The 16,276-nt window shown below is 36.4% G+C and overlaps 3 protein-coding genes across 3 annotated transcripts in view; 1 reads left to right on the top strand and 2 right to left on the bottom strand.

The window, feature by feature from the left end:
- Positions 1–882: 882 nt before the first annotated feature.
- LOC106105701 lies at positions 883–2,810 on the bottom strand. Its single transcript, XM_013286127.1, has 3 exons — positions 2,654–2,810; positions 1,373–1,527; positions 883–1,013 (listed from the first exon to the last, which is right to left on the bottom strand). The coding sequence occupies exons 1-3, from the start codon at positions 2,697–2,699 to the stop codon at positions 957–959; spliced, it is 258 nt and encodes an 85-aa protein (XP_013141581.1). The 5' UTR covers positions 2,700–2,810; the 3' UTR covers positions 883–956.
- A 1,801-nt stretch (positions 2,811–4,611) lies between these two features.
- LOC106105777 (major facilitator superfamily domain-containing protein 8) lies at positions 4,612–15,779 on the top strand. Its single transcript, XM_013286214.1, has 7 exons — positions 4,612–5,030; positions 10,836–11,076; positions 11,383–11,685; positions 11,900–12,146; positions 12,806–12,932; positions 13,341–13,484; positions 14,095–15,779. The coding sequence occupies exons 1-7, from the start codon at positions 4,836–4,838 to the stop codon at positions 14,347–14,349; spliced, it is 1,512 nt and encodes a 503-aa protein (XP_013141668.1). The 5' UTR covers positions 4,612–4,835; the 3' UTR covers positions 14,350–15,779.
- Positions 15,780–16,170: 391 nt separating this feature from the next.
- Positions 16,171–16,276, bottom strand: part of LOC106105666 (organic cation transporter protein-like) — a 9,278-nt gene continuing 9,172 nt past the window's right edge. Inside the window, exon 11 of the mRNA XM_013286090.1 lies at positions 16,171–16,186. Coding sequence (XP_013141544.1) covers positions 16,171–16,186 — 16 coding nt within the window. The remainder of the gene's footprint in view (positions 16,187–16,276) is intronic.

Below are 16,276 nucleotides of genomic sequence, written 5' to 3'. Positions count from 1 at the left end.
GCACCGGCTGTACCGCACGGTGGAGAAGCACGTGAGCGAGGAGGGCGGGCTGCTGCAGGTGGTGTGGCGCGCCATGCAGGAGGAGTTCATCGCGCAGCACGTCGCCTTGCAGGTAACAACACTCGGCACACAGCACTCGGCCAAGGTTTTACCACATAGTACCTGTGCTAGCCCAACACCCATAATACCATTACCTCAATTTGTATATATTTTCCCTTTTATTTATGTAAGTATTTTCGCTTTTCTATCTATGAGTGTGCTCTTGAAAAGCCTTATTGTACTCAATTCCCCCTATCCAATGGCGCTTTTTCTTGACGAAGTCCATTGGCCGCTTGCTTGTTTGTCACTGTTTACTATAAAAATCTAATTTACAAATGTGTAATGTTGTAGGCGCGCATCGCAGCGTGCTACCCGGGCGCGGGGCTGACGCTGCCACTCAGTACGCAGGACATATTGGACGCCTTTTCGGACATCGCCAGGGAACATTGACAAACTCCGACCTGGCAATACATTTATATGCAAAAATGAGTGGAATAATAGCAAATAACTTCAGTCCAAATCATTAAATTGTGGCTCATAAAAACTACATTTTGGCATGCTTCGTTTAAAAATTTGGACTGAAGTAGTTACTTTTGTTCTTTTCAATTTTAGTAGCATGCAATGTTTTTATGTAAGACGTGACCTAACATTTACGCAATATGTAAGGTTATGCTGTTGTAAATAACATTAATCATAGATATTACAAATATTTATTCATTTTATATCACTATATTTTAATATTAAGACAATAAAGACAGTTTTCTAAATAAATTGTTTTATTTCTAAAAGCCAAGGTATTAACTTACTATAAAGGGAAGGGTTTAGGTAATGAAACAATACAAATAAACTTAAAATGATTTTTAAATACTATTTATTTGAACTAAATGATTTTCCATACATAGACCATAATACATCATTTAATCCAGGGACTTTGGTGGGGAGTAGTTGAAGTACACCAATCCAGAAGATTTAGCCTGCAAAAAGAAAAAAACCCTAACTATTTATAATTCATGCCTAGACGCTAAGTTTACACAATAAAGACATATAATAGTGTGTTCAATTGTACACCTTCGACTAAACTCTCACACAACTGTTGTGTGATTGTTGTTTTGCAGCCAATTTAACTGCTTAGTTGCACAACTAAACCGAGTAGTGTGCACACCTCCATATAAGGTCAGCATAGTTTACTTTCAGGTGTGCGCATGCTCTTAAACTCTAAATTCCAAGAAAATTTTGGCATCTGCCAGACTGAAAGTAGCACTTATTGGAGTGGTTCCAAACATGGTCATAAAACAAAGGCCAGTTTTTAACTTCAAGTTTACTGTACACTTACCACTACAACGCTGAAAGCAGCAAACGCGACACCGAATGCGAGCACTGAGTTGTAGTGCCTCTGGCTGGCGTCGTAGCGCGCCTGCCACGAGCCGTTGGGTACCGGCAGCTCATCCATGCTGGGTGGCTTGACCTCACCGGCATGGTAGCGGCGCACTGTACACAGAAAGAATTAACCTTTCCACATAGAATTTAATATTGCACTGCTATAGATAATCTTACTAATATTATATATTTGAAAGTGTAGATGGATGGATGTTTGTAGGTAACTTGAGAATGGCTTAATAGGTGTCTGTGGTTTTTTTATATGTGTAGTGTAGGATATAGTCTAGAAGAACACTACTTAAGTTTTTTTAGTTTAGCGAGGATGTGATTGTGGGTGACAGCAAGCCATAAAGAAGTTATAAACACAATAATAGAAGTCACAATAGGATATAATCAAGTGTTATGGTAACTGATATTTATTAATGTTTCTTGATATTTTAAAAAGGTGAAAGAAAGAAGGCATGTTGTGAGGATGTACCATTAAACTTATCATCACCAGCTCACTATACGTCCCCACCGAGGGGCTCGGAGCCTACCCTAAAGTTAGGGTGACTAGGCCGTAGTCAACCACGCTGGCCAAGTGCGGGTTGGTTGACTTAACACACATCTTTGAATTTCTTCGCCGATATGTGCAGGTTGCATCACGATGTTTTCCTTCACCGTAAGAACGTCGGGTAAATTATGTACATATGAAAATTCGAAAAATCGAAAATCACATTTGTACATGGCAGGGTTTCGAACCCAAGACCTGTAGATTACAAGTCAAGTGCTTAAACCACTGATCCACCGACGCTCCATTTAACCATTAAACTTATACATTTTGCATATTGAGATCAATTGCGTGTAATGATTTTATCTTGTTATTGTATGAAACACCATTTTACTCTATTGCAGATAAAAAATGTATTTTAGTAAATTTGGAAAATATCGTATCTTTATTTATGGAACTCTACCATAAGTACCTATAGATGCATTTTAGTAAGCCCAGAGGACGCATAATGGTGGTGAATAGTTTGATAAGAATTTTAGGTTAGTATTTTGTTATGTAACAACAAATTTACTCATTTAAGTGCTAACCGCTACAAAGTATAGAAAGAAAAAATACATTTAAAATATTAAGGTAAAAGTAGGATCGTTTCAGATGGGTCTCCTAAGTAAAATAAATAAAAATCGTTAATTATTAATAAGTAGAAAGTACATGTATCCGAATTCCCAATGGAAAATTGACGATAGTTACCTGTTTGCTGGAACAGTCGAGATAATACGGGTCTTGTAATAAACATTTTGAGAAAAATGACTTTTCCTGAATGTATCTTGGAACAGGAATAATTTTCGACTCGCGAAAAATCCTAAACGAGTTTTCAGTTGTCAAAGTTGTCAAATGTAAAATCGATCAACCAACCACAGATTTACAGACGGACGACAGAACACATAAAGTCAATGTTTGACAAACCAAATTATAAAAAATAATTTAAAAAAAAAAAATAACTTGCAACACGTTTTATTATTTTTCTATGCAAAACAATTATTTTTCATAAACATTAGGATTTGTATTGAATATGTTGTCCACATGGAGGTGATGAGTACTACGTACAACAGGAGTGTGTTCTATCTTTACATTTTGCAGTTAAAATACAGGAAATAAAACCTTATACTAAGGGCGTAAGAGTCTTGTTGCACGCTAAATAAAATTGAAGCCGAGTGAGAGGGCTACGAGTGTCCGCTGTGTCTCTTTCTAACAGTGACCTAGAATTGCCAGATATCAATCCTTTCGTTGTTTGTAGAAAAATAGGCGATTGACATAATGTAATGAAGTGAAAACATTTACTTCTGAAATGTTTCTAAATATTAATAATAATTTATTACCGATATATTAAAGAAATATTATTTGATGCTACGTGCAAAACCTAATTAACGCAACAATTTTGCGATTGGCGAACAGGTTTTCTTTTATTTGTTTGAAATTCGGACAACTGAACTGACAACCTCATATGACATCCCGACTCGTACGTTCATGTCAGAGTCTTTTTTAATTTCGTAATATTTTTGAAGAATCTTAGTTAAAATGGAAAGAATTTGTGTCGTGGAGGTGGAGGCTTGCCGAAGCGAGTGTTACGCTGATTGTGGTTTATGTTTACACAGGTAATCGTTTTAAACATAATTTATTGGAGAAGAATTACGGTGACCATGCATGACTATCCAATTATAGTTCAAGGACAAATAACTTAAACATTTATGCATTTATTTCTTCCTTTCTCTATCTAAATAACTTTGTTTTAATTTTAGATTTAAGATATAAAGAATAAGCTAGATTTGCTTCATAAACTTCACAAGACTTTTATTTAGCAATGTCTGATCTAGAGTTACGTGTTTTGTATTGTTTTTTAAAAATACATTAATGATAACACTTATATTTTAAAATTTATCTGAAGCAATAATACGCTGACGTCAGGCTACGGAAACAAGATTTTTTTTTTAATATTGTCCTTAAATCATATTTTAACATAGTCACCATCACCAGAGAGTGATAAAACGGACAGTTATTGAGGTCTTGCTCTGCTTCAATTTTTCGAAAAGAGCTCTATCCTGTTCTAGTAATACATGGTTGTCCTTTATTCCGAAAATCGTTTCAGCCGTTTTAGAATTACTCTTTGTTTATTCACCCAGAATTCATTCTTTTGTTTCAGGGACATAGAAAACACCACTTGTCCAATAGAAGATTTACTAACAAAAATTATGAATTAGTCACGTATGTTTGTACTGTAGTTGTCTTAGATTGAATCTACACTAAGGGAGATTACTTTATGAGTCTGAGTTCGGCATCACCTCTAGTATGTAGACTAAGTAATAAATATTCAATGATCAATATAAGAAAATTTATACTATAAACAAGATTTTATAATCGATGGATGGATGTAGTAGTGAGGAATGAGGTGACATAGCATAATAGAGTAGGAAAAAGTCTTAAGTTACTACTTTCTGTAGTAAAAACCAATGAATAAAAATATGCATGTTATATACACGTATCACAAAGACATGATGGTGTATGTTATCTTAAAAAATACAACTATTGAACCCAAGCTCAATACAAAGAAAATGAAGCCTAAATGATACGAAATATTTCTAATCTATCCACTATCTAGGAGCTCTATCAGTATAGCATACGGCGATGCCCGACGCGCGGCGTAAGTAGAGGCCGAGCCAGAGAAATCACGAATATCAAAACCAAATACCAATGACCATTGACCAATGACAATCAGTCGCGCCGAGCGCTTCGTGGAAGGTGGTTGTGTATTATGTTATGACAAAAGCGCACACGATCCTTTGTTTATTTTTCGTTTGTGTTTAGTGGATAATTATAATGTTTGATAACGACAATCTTAGTGATAATAAGAACGTGGCGTGCAGCTAACGTACAAATGGAGTGGTTAAAGCGGTTATTCGGTCGCGATGTACGCGAGGGGAACAATCGGGATTTGCCAGAGGATGGTCTGGAGACTGCGCAGGAGCGGCGGCGGCGGTGGCGCAGCGTATACGTCATCTACTTCACCATGTTCCAGATGTCCCTCGGCTTCAGTATAGTGCTGACTGGCGTCTGGCCCTACCTTGATATGGTACTTTCTTTACGTCTTATCTTTAAAATATTTCTTTTGTTACATTTTTAGAGATCTAAGAAATGTTGTTTCAAACAGTTGCTAATTAGTACTGGTTATTATAATTGTATTTGTAATTATTCTTTAATAGTCCGATAAATTCTTTAACATTAACGATCTAATCTTGTCTATTTGGTATTGTTTTTAGTCTTATTAGATTTCTCTAAATTAAATTAAGATTTTTAATCATAAAAAATAAATCTAACGGGATTTTTAAAACTGGACGTGATTAAAACAATTCGTCAATATAAGTGACGAGTTTGACATATTTAATTTGTAAATAATAAAGTGAGTTACCGAAAGGAAAAGTTAAATTTAAATTTGGAACCGGTTTTTGAACTGGGTCTGGTAGCGTATGTACAATGTAAGATATTGTTTACAAACGATTATCGGATTCCCGCGTCTTTCTATTTACAACCTGGCAATCAAACCGGATTGATGGATACGTCATATAACAATATAATATAAGTGCTACAGGGCAGTGGAATTTTACGTATCTGTGGTTAAATGTATGAAAGTAATTGGTCAATATTTTGCGACCCAAGTTTTGTGCCTCCTGTAGTTTTATCGTCATTATCAGTTCACTTATTCATGACTCACGAGTCTTTTCAGTCTTCTCGATTATACAGATTTTAAGCGATAATTTCCAGTCAATTTTACAAGAACAGAGTTATCTGGTAGCAACGTTTTTTTCTCTTTTTATAATATCAAGACATATATTAAATTGTCTTTAGACAATAAGGCTTATAAATAGACAAATAATGTGAAATATTACCTAGGTAAGGACTGCGCTTTATTCTTGTAACCTGAACATTAGGATATCAGATACGTTTCACGTCACTGAATCTATATCGTCTCATATGTATGTACTATTCAACTAAAGATTTCAAATAGACCAGTATTCTCTAATTGGTCCAGGTGGACCCTCTGGTGACCTTAGACTTATTGTACGAAGGCGGGAAAAGGAGAGAGGGTCGTAATTTGAAGAAATATGTAGATGCAAGCGCTATCATTCGAAAATAAGGACCTACATACAAGGTGTAACTGTAGAGATTGATGTCAGTTGGAGCATCACAAGTAGCTGACACACTTGCTAGCAGATACCAGTTACTTGCATGTGTATCTCCGGCCTTATTTAAAAAGGTATTACCTTTTTGTATTGTAATATAGTTATCAGTTTCTTATTGGTTTTGTTGTTAAGCGGTTAACACGTGCGATATAAATTTTATGACGCTTTATTGTCTTCCAGTTGATAAGTACTTGTTTTATTAGAGACACTAGTTTCTGTATTGAGTGCATTACGTAACTTATAATGAAGTGATAATTATTCATAATTGAGAACTGAGAAGGAAAAAGCATTTTGAAAGCAGGAATCTTTGTTCACCGTTTCCATATTCGAAATAACTGTTCGGAAATATATCGTTTGTCTTTTGTTTTTAAACTTTATAATCTTTGTTTTTAAACGATGCTAACAATCTGTTAAATTCCAAATTCAAAAATTTCCGAACGTTCCTACCAATTTTATTTTGATATTGCTTTATTTGACCGGTCTAAAAATATATTCCTCGAATGTTAGTTTTAGAAGAATTTGTTTGGAATGTTTTAGTTAATAAATAAACGTTAATTTTAACATGCTATCCCTTTATTTAAGGTCAGAGAAACGCGATAAATATCAAACTCTACGTCATAATAGAATGTGATATATTTTATCTCTTTCTATCACATAAAAAAACAAGGGATAGAGCTATCGGTATGTCGTTCACGGTACGAAAGTGTATGCAGGCGTTTAAAGTTAAATTCGTCTTGGATATGATAAAACTTTAAAAATATACCTCAGAAGTGAAGTAATAAGGGCCTGTCTCACAATTCTTGTAAATTATGAGATAACAATCCAACGTATAAAATACGTATGTGATGGAAGTATCTTATTTTGGAACTTAATCTGTCAGTGACGTCACTTTTAAGATATCTGAACCTCTAACAGCCAGTGGTGGGACGAGCCCTTAATCTAATAATGAACAGTGTTAATCATAATTGGGTTATGTAAATAAATAAATTTCGATAAATTTACTTGAGAACCTTCATACTTTTACATTAACAGAAATAGCATACAGGATGTCTCAAAAAACGTTGACAACAGAAGACCCTAGATTTCTTGACTGAAAATATGACAATTTTACCCAACATATCTATCCAAAGTTTCTGATTTCGAGCGGTAGAGGGCGACAAGGGAGAGAATCTCACAGCATACATAAAAGACAGATAGTGCGCCAATATATACCAGCTTTATAATAATATTTTCGAATCATACTATATATAAAATCTTACATCATGCAAGTCATTTTGAATACATTAAATTACCAAACGACACTAATTTTTTCCTAAACTTAATATGTTATTAACTTGGGTTAAATAAAAAAAACCTTTGTTTCTGTATAGTATAACAATGTCAGCGACCTTACCCAAAAACTTTTTACCTAAGAACAGGTTAGTAACGACTTCCTGCAATTTGTCAGTCTGTCAAAATTAGCAAAAAAACTAACCTCAAAGTAGTCATGAGACAAACGTACAAATAAATTAATTTCTACTAATATAATAAAGCGTAAACACACACTTCACATTACAGCATATTTTTGAATAATTCTTTTTTTAATAAAAAGCCCTACAATTCCGTCACGTTTTTGGCTATATATTTTTACGCTTTTAAACTTAGGGGTAAATATTTCGGATAAAAACCCTAATGTGGGAAAGAGACCATAAGTTGCTGCCAAAATTAAGAAAGATTGCTAAGGTTTGTCATCGTCATGTCATTTTGACATTTGCTATTGAAAATTTCACGAACAGTAAAATAAAATTTTCATAATTTCATGCGGATAAAGTCGCAAGGGATCAGCTAGTGTTTTTATAATTTCGTGCGGATGAAGCCGCACGGGAACAGCTAGTTTCATATAAAAAAGTAATCGGAATAGACAATGATTTAGGAAAATGAAGATTAAAATAGTAACTGTAAAGAAAAAAAACACAACATATATTTTGTTGTATATTTTAATTAACACATAGTTATTGTGAAATGTCCAGTGTACTAAAAACTAATTGTGAATTACTTAAAAGAATTCTTAAAAGAACGTTCCCAATCCCTGTATTGCTACGACAATATAGATAAACAAGGACGTTTGGCCCGGTAAGAGGAACTCTTTGATTCTGTCAGAAAATATTTAAAACATGAACATAAAAAATTTTGCACAAGAAGGTAATAAGCTATCATAATTCAGTTTTATTTACCGGGTCAGATAATTTGTAGAACTATAGCTGTGGAGACAGGGTTGTCAGTAACGGGAGTATTTGAGTATTTTTATAGTGCAATATCGTAACACGTTTAACAATTACGACATCTTGAATGAATAAATGTTTATAGTTGCACAGCACTAAACATCAACACGAAGTCACGTATTGTCTGATTAACGCTGTTTACATTGCCGAAACACACGTGAAAAACATCCCATTCATTGTTTAAACGGAGATAAAAATTATCTTATTGTATTTGGTTTTCGACAAGAATCATTATAAAATCATACTTCATACTTATATTATAAATGCGAATGTTTAAACGGATGGATGTTTGTTAGAGTTTGCAGCCTAAACTGCTGAATGGATTTTGATGAAATTCGGTATAGATGTAGAGGATAGTCTGGAAGAACACATAGCCTACTCATTTTTGTTATTTTTTGTTACGCGGACGGAGTCGCGGGTGAAAGCTGGTAGTTTATAAAACTTAAGTTTAAACTAGCGACATCAATTTAAGAGTCTTAAAACGTACAAAAAATTACTTAACTACTTTGGAATAACAAAACACAATAGATCGTTTAAACTCTGTTTTCCATTTGTATATTTTTGTTTTTATTAACAATTTGGTTATCTTAATTATTATTTAACAAGAATCAAATCATAGAGTAATCAAAACTATGTAAGAATCATTAATATAAATAATTTTATCTTCTTACTATTAAGTTTAGATGGATGGATGGATGTTTGTTAGTGTTTGCCGCCTAAACAGCTGAACGGATCTCGACCAAAGACAAAGATGTAGAGCATAATTTGAAGGAACACAGACTATTTTTTTAATTCCACGCGGACGGACTCGCGGGCGAAAAGTACATATCTGATATTTTGTGTCACCTCTTTCCAGGGTTTTAAAATTAAACAAAGCATTAGTGATAACAGTTGTGCAAATGCTTCACAATGAGAATGACTATCGAGTGACGTCACTGATAGCACAAAGGTCGGAGGGCAGTGGGCGAGTGTTGCTAAACTGGACCTATTGTTACATTTAGACCGCTTTTTCACTAAGGGATTAGCGCGACTTGAAAATATCACTTGCATGTACTAGTGGAAAAATGTACGTTCACTTATATCTCAAGAGATTGCAGAACATTATTACAATTATTATTTTTCTGCTAAATATTGCAAATCAAATTCAAGGGAGTGTAATATTATACTTGATTTTTATTTAAAAGAAAAAACTTCAATTGTATTGAAAATCAACGGAATTAGAACAATATGTTTCATTGTAATAGAATACTAAGCAAGGTCGCGTCACAATTAATGTATTCTGGCATACATAAATACATAATAGCCTTGTTAAATATATACCGTGGTTAAAACAATTACATCATTATATATCAACATCAACACAATTATGCTTTAAACTAGCTTTCGTCCGCGACTCGGTTCGCTTGGAATTATAAAAGACAAAAGTAAGTAAGTAGCCTCTGTTCTTCCAGACTATCCTCTACATCTACGCCAAATTTTATCGAGATCCGTTCAGTAGTTTAGGCTGCAAACTATAAAAAACGTCCATCAATCTAAACTTTCGCATTTATAATATTATTAATCATAATGTACATTAAAATAAAAAACTCATGACTGCCATGTACGTATTGAGTTTAAAATATCTCGTTACTTGGGAGTGAAATTTTAAGGAATAGGGAACAACAATGGTAAGAAATAGACCGTGTAATATTTCACCAATTTAACAAAATTAGGTGTAAACAGTACACATAGTATTGCACCGTTAAATTAGCAGCTCACGGATGTATCACAATCATGGGAGCCGAGCAACTCACGTGAATCACACCTCTATGCGTATACAAATTGAATTAATCTGTAAATCGTTTCTTTGATCTGATCAGCCAAACAATCTGTGAGTTAACAGAGTAATCCATAGTTATAAAAACTCCGACTCGAGGGACCAAGTTTTATTTATGTGGTTTTAGCTGCTTTATTCAATTTTCTTGTGTGTTACATGAGTCGTAACATGCAGTATCTCAGACATTTAATGATACGGTGCAACAGGAAGCAGCGAGGTCGTTCGCTCTGTAGTGTCCAGACCCATTGGTTTCTTTTTTAATTCTCTACATTCTAAGTTCTTTACCATAAGTGAGTCCAAATAAGTATTTAGCACTTCCACTGTTGCGGGATACTTGAACTATCGTATAAAGATATATGTTGAGAATTTATGCTGATAATAATCATAAATGCAGTGAAGTTGTTTTGCTCTCGGACGGTCGATTCGAAACCTTGAATAAATAATGTGGTTATGTACTTTGACATGGTTTTATATGAATTTTACAATGTTTTTCAAAATTTAAATTGATCTGTGGTATAAACAGAATTGTCATTTTAATGTATCTTAACACGTTACTTGCCGATACTTTCTCTAAAACAAATGATGGTCGATGGCATTAAAGGTGTTAATGTTGCTTACAGTTGCAGCCGGGAACAAAAAAAGACATGCTGGGTGTAGCAGTGGGTGCGAGCCCGCTCGGCCAGTTGATGTTATCTCCACTACTGGGCTTGTGGGCCAACCGCGCAGGAGTGCGCGCGCCGCTCTCTGCAACACTAGGTCTCTTCGCCCTGGCATCTGCCCTTTACTCGCAGCTGCACCTCACCAGGCCTTACGCGGTGTCCTGCATGATCGCCGCCAGATTCCTAATCGGTGTCAGCTCTTGTAAGTACAACATGATTAGCTTGTTTTTATTTATCCAAGAAAGGTTATCGCCAAAATTATTGTTTATTGAGTAGTGTCCTATGATCCTTTGTTTAGTCGATTGTATGTGGCGTCTTCTTTTGGTGACATCTCTTAACTAAGGTTGGCAATCATAGCAACTTTAGACACTGCAGTTTTAAAGAACGCGGACTTTTGTTGTCCATTGGCGAAGATTTTTAAGCCAAGATGTTCTTCTGCTTCCTTCCTTCTGTATGTGGCTAAAGTTCAATATTTCCGACTATATCGTCTCTGTTATTTTCGTTCCAGCCAATGTGGCGGTAGCGCGTGCATACTTATCCGCAGCGACTCGTGAGGAGGAGCGCACACGTGCGGTGTCGGCGGTGTCACTAGCGCAAGTGCTGGGGTTCGTTGCCGGGCCAGCACTGCAGGCGGCTGCCGCGCCACTCGGCACCTCCGATAGTTCCGGCCTGCGTTTCGACATGTATAGCGCTCCAGGTCTACTCAACGCGGCGCTTGGTCTTATCAATCTATTGCTACTGATGCCCGGCTGCTTCCATGTCAGTGATATAGCGCTGCGTGAAGCTGTACAGGCTAGAGGGGAACGATCAGGTAAAGAACAACATTTACTTTTTAAGCTCAACTTTTAATACTTCAACCTAAAAAGACAGAAGTTACAGGCTACTGACGGTCTCTGCTCCTAGATCACATGCGATTAAAAGACTCTTTGATTTTAATCTAATGCTTAGCGTTCCGATATCTCAATGAATACTGCATTAACCAATAATTGCTGACCTTTTTATGATGAACCCTTTATCCCTTCCAGAGAAAGAAGTGTTGAAATCTCTAAAGCCGGACTACGTGAGCAGCTGGATGTTGGTGGGCGCGTTCTTCGTGCTGGTGTTTAACTTCGTGCTGCTGGAGACGCTGGCCAGCACCCTCACTATGGAGCAGTTCGGGTGGGGCAAGGCGCAGGCGCTGCAGTACCTGGGCGCGCTGATGTCGGCCGGCGCGCTCGTCGCCTGCCTCGTCTTCGCCGCCATACCGCCGCTCACCAAACTCCTGGAGGAACGGTAAATACATTTTCGCCAGGCGTTATTAAATGGTTAACGATGTTTCTTAGAGTAGATTTCACGTATTAAAACTAAAGATCTGATTGACGACAGTTCAATTTTTTTAATGTATTTGTTTGCACAAGTTGTTATTTTTCGGACTTTTTATCGTAAACATTTAGGTACGTTCCGTTTAAAATATGGAACAACCACCGATATCGTATCGTATGTGCGGGTTGTCGCACCTCTAAGATAACATCGTATTCCGGAGTGATAATTTCTTGACCAAAAAATATTTGTTCACAAAAAACATGCAAGATTAAAGAGAACATTGTGAAACATATCCAAAATCCAAATATGGACGAACTGGACGACCGAGGCCAGAGATAGGCCGAAATGGCAAAAATTACTGGACCAAGCCAAGGCCTACAAAGGGCTGTAGAGCTACAGAAGAAGACTTCATAAGTACCTACAAGAGTACAGTAAAAGCGTTCCAACACCTTTGACTAAAATATCGAACAACTGTTTTGTCTCGCTTTATCCTATGAGGTTATATGGAGGTCACACTACTCGATTTTAAGTTGTGCAACTAAACAGTTGCATTGGCTGCAAAATAATCGACAATCGTACAACATTGTGCAATTACTAAAAAGTTTTATTAACTCGTGTTCTTTTCGCAGCGCGCTGATGCTGTGGGGCGGATTCCTGCCCGTGGTGGTCGCCTCGCTGCTGTGCATCCCCTGGGGGCCAGGCGCTCCGCCCCTCGCAGACCCCGGCAACGCGGAGGCCCACGGCGGCTGCCCACAGGTACATTAAACGTTATACAATGTAATAAATGTACCTAAAATTGCCCTTACTGTTCATTCTTAAAAAAATCAATAGTGTTGGCGTCACTGATCTTTGTAAATTTACAGGTTATAAACTACGGTTGTGTCTATTTTAGCCATTAATAAATGCATTTCAGTTGAAATGCCGCAAAAGTTGTTATTTATATTTATTTATGAGCCTATCTATTTATGTATATCTATGGTTTGCATACAAGTGCTGGGTTGGGAGTGGATGTGGTGATGTGACGTTGGTGGAAGGAAATCCTCATGGTTACCAAAGGGCCCGCGTTAATGGGCATGCCCGACTCACAAGTGACCTCAGTGGCCTACGGACGAAAACTCTCCTAGTTTTTTGTCCCTTTTCATAATGGGCCTTGTGCTGTGTCAGGAGTCGCAGCCGTGGTGCGCGGAGTCTCGCGCGCTGTCGCTGGCGCAGTTCCTGCTGGCGTACGGCTGCATGTCAGTGGGCTACCCGCTCGGCGTCACCCTCATACAGACCATCTTCTCCAAGGTGCTCGGACCACGCCCGCAGGTAACCGACCTTAGCAATACTGATATTAAAAAGTTTCTAAGCCTGCAGAGAACCTTTTTTCTTCTATTAAGTTCTAATTGTATTGATTACAATGTGTTAACGTAAACTGATCATTTCTTGAAGTGAAAATTGTTTATTTAGTAACTAATAATTTGTTAAGTTTGGGTGTTTTTAACATCATCATCACCTTATCCTACTCCCGTAGTGGCGCAACAGGTTTTTGTCCTCCACATAACACTATCATATGTCATCTCAGTCATCACTCCCTTTTTGATCATGTCACCTTTTACACCATCCATCTCTTTCTAGGTCTATCTCTACCGATGTTCCCTTCCACACTCATAACTAACATTCTCCTTGTAACATGCGATAAAAGACAGATCTTAAGTTAAGCGAATACTGAAGGTCTAATATTAGTCATCCTCTCTTTTTTATGTTTTTCGTACAAAGAATAGATTGAACGGGTAAATGAATTTTGTGCGGGATAAAACGTATAGTTGGGGAAAATATTCTGTTTTGTTTGTTTCTTCTGTTGATTAACACATACAGATGTCTGTAAACAATCGCTTTGCTATTTTATGGAATTTTAGAGGTTACTATAAATACATAGGGTGTATGGATGGGGGTGCTGACGGGCGCGGGGTGCCTGTCGCGGGCGCTGGGCCCCGTGTTCGTGGCGGGGGTGTACGCGCGGCGCGGGCCCGCCGCCGCCTTCTCCGCCACCGCCGCCCTCACGCTGCTGGCGCTGCTCGCCCTGCGCGCCGTCTACCCCCGTCTGCGCGCCGCACCCCCCACACACCCCACACACCCCCCGCCCCCTGCAGAGCTGCAGCCCCTTGCTAGCAAACACCACGCGGAACCCTGAACTTAAGTATTATCAATTGAATGATGATTCTATAAGACTAAATGTTATGTGCTGTTTATATTATTCCAGTCCAGCGATCGATTCCAGCGCTAGATATAAATATCCAACACAATGTATTCCAGTGTGGTTTTACATTTATGACTGGTTCACACTTGGCCACTTTGTTAATGTGAGTTAACTGGTCTGACCAAGTGTGTACCAGGCATAAAATCCTCCGCTGAATTCGATCACTGACACGGAATAATGTAAACTAAGCATAAAACCGATTTAAAAATCGAGATATCGAAGAATAATCTGATCTAAATAAAGAAATCTTTTTTGGGATAAATTTTTTTTTGTATTGTTTGTTTGAAAATATTGTATGTTTTTTTTTCATACATTTTATTTGTGAACTATGAAATTGATGAAATATGGATTTTATAAAACAAAATCAATTTATTAACCGTATTTGTGAATATGCCATTTTTAACATAAGCACTGCCAACAAGGCAGCATTTTATTCGATGGCTCCTACGCGACTATCGTAACTCACAATTTTGAGATTTACACCGTGTACATAATTTAATTAACTCGATAAATACTAATTTCTGTGTTTTAAAAGACATGGTTAAAGAAGGAATGTAGATTTTTGTAGCCTATTTTCCATGTTTGATACATCGTAATTAAATCTTAAGTCTTGTTTTGAAAATTTGCGTTTCAAACTTACGATAGTTTACGTAGGAGCCATCGATTTGTAAATAATATGGAACGTTTAAGACTGACTTTTGCTCCATATAACATATTTCTTTTATTGTGCTTTGTATATACGAGTATATATTTTTAATAAATTAGTATTACCAGTAAAAATACTTGTAAATACGCCTTTTTTGACTTATCAAGTTTTGTATTTTATGTAAAGTAAAATTACGTATTTTTGCCATATAAATAGAACACATAATGTTGTAAGTGTTGTCTTCCATTGCCGAAACATACGTAAAAAATGTACAATCGGGTAATTTGGCGGTGTTCCCACTTAAAACAAATAATCGTTGAAACGTTATGTACTATGAGACGATACGAAAAAATAACAAATGTCTTTAAATGTTTTTGTTTATATAAAGGTTTATTATTATCCCGTCATTGCAGTTTATTGTCACCTAATTGGTTATATGTGAGACTAGGCGGAGTTTCTTGCAAGAGACAAGGCGATTTTTCTTTAATCGGAACACCGCGAATGGCCTTGACTGTACATGTTATTTGAATGAAATTAAACAGACAATTCTATTTTAGTACAAATGTTTCGACAGTCAAAACTCGCGGGAACAAATAATTATAGAAAACAAAGTTAATTTTGTGCCTTTCTTACAGGGTTTTGGATTTAGCATAATATATTTTGTTACTAACTAGTTTATGTGTGATAAGTATTTAGAAATAAACGTTTTTCATAAGATCAAGTTTTTTTTTAAGTCCTTTAACAATAAACAAAGGCAAAGGGCAAAGGGGATTGATGTAAGAGGTTTACAACTTCGTCAACTTGGTTTTATAATAAACACAATTTACAGTAATATTTATTTATTGTTGATACTTTTAAATTCAAATATCACAGCTTTTATAAATAATAATATATTTCTTTAATCCTCTGAATGTTGTTAGCACTGTTATAATGGACATGTCATGATTTTCCAAAAAATATTTAAATGTTACGTTCTGTGGAATATTTTTCGTATGAACGTAATTCTTCCCAGACTGAAATACAATTGGTGAACCATTATTTATTCTTCTATATAATTTAAAAAAAACTCCAACTACCCATTTTTCATCAATAAATAGATTATCTTTTCTTTACACGAAGTTCAGTCTTTGACCACACTTGCTCTTAGTCAAGAGTCATCAAGAATGATTCGAAGGTCAACAACAGCTGGCCGCAGCGCAGCCGCAGCCGCAGCGC

The sequence above is a fragment of the Papilio polytes genome, unplaced genomic scaffold, assembly GCF_000836215.1.
Source record: "Papilio polytes unplaced genomic scaffold, Ppol_1.0 DF822733.1, whole genome shotgun sequence".
Taxonomy (NCBI): Eukaryota; Metazoa; Arthropoda; class Insecta; order Lepidoptera; family Papilionidae; genus Papilio; species Papilio polytes.
Note: the sequence above shows the minus strand (reverse complement) of the source record. Positions and strands in the feature narration are given on the sequence as shown.